This window comes from Theropithecus gelada, chromosome 1, assembly GCF_003255815.1.
Source record: "Theropithecus gelada isolate Dixy chromosome 1, Tgel_1.0, whole genome shotgun sequence".
In the NCBI taxonomy this organism is placed as follows: Eukaryota; Metazoa; Chordata; class Mammalia; order Primates; family Cercopithecidae; genus Theropithecus; species Theropithecus gelada.
Genome location: NC_037668.1, coordinates 72,708,224 through 72,713,951, shown reverse-complemented (window position 1 = coordinate 72,713,951; position 5,728 = coordinate 72,708,224). Strand labels below are relative to the sequence as shown.

Sequence of the window (5,728 nt, the reverse complement as noted above, 5' to 3'; positions counted from 1 at the left end):
CAAAAAAAAAAAAAAAAAAAAAAAAAAAGAAGAATTAGAAATCCTCTGAAACACTACTCTGAGAAATAACTGTTGGCCGGGCGCGGTGGCTCAAGCCTGTAATCCCAGCACTTTGGGAGGCCGAGACGGGCGGATCATGAGGTCAGGAGATCGAGACCATCCTGGCTAACAGGGTGAAACCCCGTCTCTATTAAGAAATACAAAAAACTAGCCGGGCGAGGTGGCGGGCGCCTGTAGTCCCAGCTACTCGGGAGGCTGAGGCCGGAGAATGGCGTGAACCCGGGAGGCGGAGCTTGCAGTGAGCTGAGATCCGGCCACTGCACTCCAGCCTGGGCGACAGAGCGAGACTCCGTCTCAAAAAAAAAAAAAAAAAAGAAATAACTGTTATCACTTTGGCATCCCTCTTCTAGAAGGACTAGTGGTTGGCAAACTTCTTCTATTTATAGGACCAAATAGTAACCATTTCAGGCTTGGTAGGCCATAGAGTCTCTGCTGCAACTCTGCCATAGAAACACAAAATTGTCTAGACAATACATTAACCAATGGGTATGGCTGTTTCAACAAAATTTCATTTACAACACAAGTAACAGGCTGTAGTCTGCCCAACCTATTTTTGTTGTTTGTTTGTTTGTTTGTTTGAAACAGTTTCACTCTGTTGTGCAGGCTGGAGTGTAGCAGTGCAATCTCGGTTCACTGTGACCTCCACCTCCCTAGCCAAGCGATCCTCCCACCTCAGCCTCCTAAGTAGCTGAGACTACAGGCGCAAACAACCACACCCAGATAATTTTTGTATTTGTTATAGAGACACGGTTTCACCATGTTTCCCAGGCTGGTCTCGAACTCCCAACCTCAGGTGATCCACCCACCTCGGCCTGGGATAACAGGCATGAGCCACCACGCCCAGCCTTGTTTGTTTTTAGAAAAAGACAGGGTCTCACTCTGTTACCCAGGCTGTACCCTATTTTCTACACGTCTCTGTGTCTAAGCTCACCAAACCCATCCATACAGTGTTACCTAAAAGGACTCACGCATGCTCCCTGTACAGTTTCCATGAACTTAGTTCACCTGGCCTTCGGTGGGCCAAGGTATTGTTGAGCTCTGAAGACAGTTACAGCTGGGGACATGGCTGAGCTGGCCATGACTGGCAGAGGAGCAGCTCCAGGACCACCCTATTTTCCCAGGGCTTTCTGACCACCCAGGGCAGCCGGAACCTGCGGGCCGCCCGTGCCCTTGAGCACACATTTGCCCCTGTGACTGATGGGGCCATCTCCACATTGCTGGGTCTGCTCATGCTTGCTGGTTCCCACTTTGACTTCATTGTAAGGTAGGGAGGGCTCGGGGGCGGGGAGGCAGGGCTCAGGGCAGGCCTGAGCTGACTCCCCCCGCCCCCAGGTACTTCTTTGCGGCGCTGACGGTGCTCACGCTCCTGGGCCTCCTCCATGGACTTGTGCTGCTGCCTGTGCTGCTGTCCATCCTGGGCCCGCCACCAGAGGTGACCACACCCTCGGCTCCATCCCTCTGCTCCCAGCCCAGGGGATGGGGTAGGGATAGGCAAGGGAAGGGACAGAGCCGTGTGGTCCACAGACAGGTACCTCCCCAACAGGTGCCACGAGCTGAAGGTGGCAGCCTCCTTCTTTCCCCAGACACCATATTCCTGCCCCTCAGCCCTCCTGGTTTCTTCATGGGACCCACCTTAGCCTTTTAGGATCCAGAGCAAGGTGCAGAGTTTGCCCCAGGCCTCAACATCCTGTTACCTGCCAGCTCTCATATCCTGCTGGAGACGAACAAGGACCCCAGCTTCCCAACAGTCATGGTGATCCCCAGGGAGATGCTGAAGGGGACGGGAGCCCCAGGGGCCCGTGGGCTTACTGTGGCTGGTGTCTCCCCACAGGTGATACAGATGTACAAGGAAAGCCCAGAGGTCCTGAGTCCACCAGCTCCACAGGGAGGCGGGCTTAGGTGGGGGGCATCCCCCTCCCTGCCCCAGAGCTTTGCCAGAGTGACTACCTCCATGACCGTGGCCATCCACCCACCCCCCCTACCTGGTGCCTATGTCCATCCAGCCTCTGATGAGCATCCTTGGTCCCCTGCTACCACCTCAGTTCCAGGGGACCAGGTCCAGCCACTGGGTGAAAAGAGCAGCTGAAGCACAGAGACCATGTGTGGGCCACGTGGGGTCACTGGGAAGCACTGGGTCAGGTGTTAGACGCAGGATGGACCCCTGGAGGGCCCTGCTGCTGCTGCACCCCCTCTCCCGACCCAGCCATCATGGGCCTCCCTGATATCCATACAGAACAGCCAGCGCCTTGCACACCCAGGCCTGTGTGAACCTCTGTCTGTGTCACTTGAGAGTGAAAGCCAGCACTTCAGGCTGCAGTGCAGACCTGTCCCCCTTCCCACCCCACACCGCTGCCCGCTCAGCTGACCAAGCCTGAGAGACCCTCCAGCACCCTTCCTCAGTCCTGGCCCCACCGCCTGGTGACTCCTGGGCAGGCTCTTCCTATCCCTGCCCACCTCCTACCATGTCCATTATTTATATGAAAATGTCTATTTTTGTAGTGTACACAGATGTTAGCTATGTTGAAAGTTTTATTTTTTAAAGAATGAAATATATTCTATGTGAACTCATCTCAAATGACTTCAGTGCTTTTTTTTTTTTTGGACAGAGTGGGGAGTTTGCAAGTGAACATTTGCTATTGGAAGGGGCTTTGGTGCCAGGACCTGAGGTATTAGCTTCTCTAGTTCTGGGTGGAAAAGACCCCAGATTCTGGATTTTTGTCTCATACTTGGTAACATCATCTGGATTAAATGCTTAGTATACAAAACAATAACAAATTTTGTTGGTGTGAAATCCTACTGGGTTCAATCTGGAGATCGGGAGCAGAAAAAAAAAAAAAGCCACACTGTGTGGCTTTCCAAGCCACCATATTCCAGCCCGCCCACCTCTCCAGACTCACCTCCACCTACCTGCTTCACCCACACGGGAAATGGCAAGGCGGAGGGGCAAGGCCATGCAGCAGCCGGAAGGTGAGGTGGAGGCAGATCAGGAAAGCGGTCAGTTGAAGCAGAGAGAGGGCAACAGGGTCTGGGGAGCTTCTCAGGAGGTTTGTGGACCAAGGGAAAGGAGCCAGTTCCCAGAGCAACCTCCAAGGCAAAGGCCTCTGCAAGTTGGTGGTTGGCCTGACAGTCGAGAGGCATCTTTGGCCAGTCAGCCAGTGGATCAGTTGCAGGAACTGCCCAGAAACGAAAGTGCTAGCAGCTAGTGAGGACACAATTTAAGCTGTTTGTTCTGTGAAGGTTGAACAGCCCCACTGAGCACAGGCCTTGAAGAGTGGCCACAGCCCTGGAATAGAGCACAGAGCCTCACCCAGAGGCGTGGGGAGGTTTGCAACTGCCCTTTCCCAGCCATAGCTTAGGACCCATGGTCTAGTTCACATAGACCCTGGGCTCCAATCACCCACTCACCAGGAATGATCCCACCCCACCAAAAATGCCTTCTCACATCCCACCCCACCTGGACAAAGGCCAGGAAATCATGTTCTGACCAAAAGATACAAAAAAAGAAACAAAAAAAAAGGAAACGCCTATTGCAATTGAATTCACACCAACATGCCTAAAAAGCTCAAGAGAAGTGGGTAGTTGGCAGAGAACCTAGAGTAGGGGGTGCAACCAGCAGGCCCAAGGGAGGGAGGCTGGATTTGGGTCCAGCAGTGTTTGGGTCACCAAGGAGGGCCTTCTAGGTGGAGCAGAGAGAGCTCACCAGGTTAGAATAGTGCAAAGGGGGTCAGCCCTCTGTGCCACTTACCAGCGGAATAACCCTGGGCAAGTTAGCCAGCCTCACTAAGCCTCCTCATCTTCATCTTCCCAGGCCCGAGATCTAGCCTGTACCTCCCACCCCAGTACCCCTTCATCAGACACACGGAGCGCCACTGTCTGGACAGGCTGAACTGGTCTTTGGGTCCATAATTTCTCATACGCCATTCCCTCTGCCTAGAACACTTTCCCACATCCCCTTGACGTGACTCCATATCACCCTTCGAGGTGAATTGGATCGGATGCCATCTCCTCCAGGAGAGGTAATGTCGTGCCTCCTGTGAGTTCCCACTGCCCCTGAGTGTCTATGCCCGTCTGTTTCCCCGTCCCTCTCCCTAAGCCCGGAGGCTTACTGCGGGTAAGGACGGCGGGACAGGACCTTAACCCCTGGGACAAACACCAGCTCCGCAAAGGACTCGGCACCCACGGGGTGCGGGTCCCAGGAGGGCCAGCAGACAGGAGAATAGGAGAGCAAAGGAGACCAGTGATCCACGGGTCCCCGGGGTCCCGCCCCGGGGACCCAGCCCCCGCGGCGCGGAACAGCCCGGAGCCGGCTGTGATTTGCATACCCATGGTGCACCACGAAAAGATACACTCACGATGCTTGCACTCCCTCCGTGCGGGCGTTTCTGCACTATTTTAGGGCATGATGCCTCTTACAGCATCTTTATGCATAAACTACATGCAGGGAGTGTGTACCACGCAAGCACCCAACAACCATAACTGTGTTAAGTGTTAGCTCTCCCCGCGAGGTTCGAAGCTATACTTGCTAGTATACTCTAGTTTCTCTTCAAATCGTACAAATCTTTCGCCTTTTACTAAAGATTTCCGTGGAGGGGAACAATTTTGAGTCTTTAAAAAATTTTTTGAGGCCTCGTGTTTTGCGAGGCTAAATTGTGAGTGTTGAAGGTTAGATTATTGTTACCAGTTTAATAAAATTTCGTTTTTACGACATATCCGAAAGATTACCCGCGTGTGGTAGTGCACGTCTGTAACCTTAGTTGCTCAAGAAGCTACTGCAGTAGAGTCTCTTGAACCCCGGAATGGAGGTTGCAGTGATCTGAGATCGCACCACTTGCACTCCAGCCAGGGCGACAGAGACTCCGTCTCAAATAAAAGGAAAAAAACAGAAGTTTGCGTGACACCTGGTTTTGAGCTGCATTTGGTGTTTATTGGCTTCTGCAGTGTGTAGTAAGACTGGCTTCTTTTATTTCTCGCGTTTTTGTTGCATTTCGTTGCAGATTTAAGAGATAAACAGTGGAAGGCACTTTCAAGTCGTCGGGTCATTAATTAAGCCTTAGTGTGGCTAGAGGTTCAGGAACGGTATATCTCGCCAACCAAACTCCTTGTTCTATCCCCAGAGATAGGAGCTGGTTTGGTGAGACTCTTCCAGACTGATTTTTTTTCCCCAACTCGACTGCGAATCCAAACACAGTTTATGTGGTGAAGATACAAGGTTCCTTCTACAAAGCTTTTTTGTGTGTGTGTGTGAGATAGAGTCTCTGTCACCCAGGCTGGAGTGCAGTGGCACAATCTCGGCTTACTACAACCTCCGCCTCCCGGATTCAAGCGATTCTCCTGCCTCAGCCTCCCGAGTACCTGGGACTACAAGCGTGCACCACCACACCCAACTAATTTTTGTATTTTTAGTAGCGACGGTGTTTCACCATTTTGGCCAGGCTAGTCTCAAACTCCTGACCTCAGGTAATCCGCCCACCTCGGCCTTCCGAAGTGTTGAGATTACAGGCATAAGCCAACGCACCCGGCCCCTATGGAGCTTTTCTAATGGAACCAAACACAAAACAAATTGAATAAATAACATAAATCCCAGATGAATAATATCTCAGTGAGAAGTGCCCTGTAGAAAGAGAATTTTGATAGAATGGTCTACCTCCTTCCTATTCCCTCTCCATAA

The 5,728-nt window shown here is 52.1% G+C and overlaps 1 protein-coding gene and 1 non-coding gene across 3 annotated transcripts in view; both read left to right on the top strand.

Moving 5' to 3' along the window:
- Window positions 1-4,294, top strand: part of PTCH2 (patched 2) — a 24,789-nt gene extending 20,495 nt beyond the window's left edge. The window contains exons 20-24 of one of the 2 annotated variants that reach the window (XM_025400786.1): window positions 1,182-1,324; window positions 1,393-1,492; window positions 1,892-1,959; window positions 2,667-2,726; window positions 3,869-4,294. In XM_025400786.1, the coding sequence (XP_025256571.1) occupies window positions 1,182-1,324; window positions 1,393-1,492; window positions 1,892-1,959; window positions 2,667-2,726; window positions 3,869-3,881 (384 nt within the window). In that variant the 3' untranslated portion in view covers window positions 3,882-4,294. Of the gene's footprint in view, window positions 1-1,181; window positions 1,325-1,392; window positions 1,493-1,891; window positions 2,284-2,666; window positions 2,727-3,868 lie in introns of those variants that run through there. The other variant, XM_025400785.1, reaches the window with a different exon arrangement.
- A 293-nt stretch (window positions 4,295-4,587) lies between these two features.
- Window positions 4,588-4,704, top strand: LOC112615096. Its single transcript, XR_003117275.1, has one exon. It is a non-coding gene; the product is annotated as a U5 spliceosomal RNA (small nuclear RNA).
- The last annotated feature ends 1,024 nt before the right edge of the window (window positions 4,705-5,728 follow it).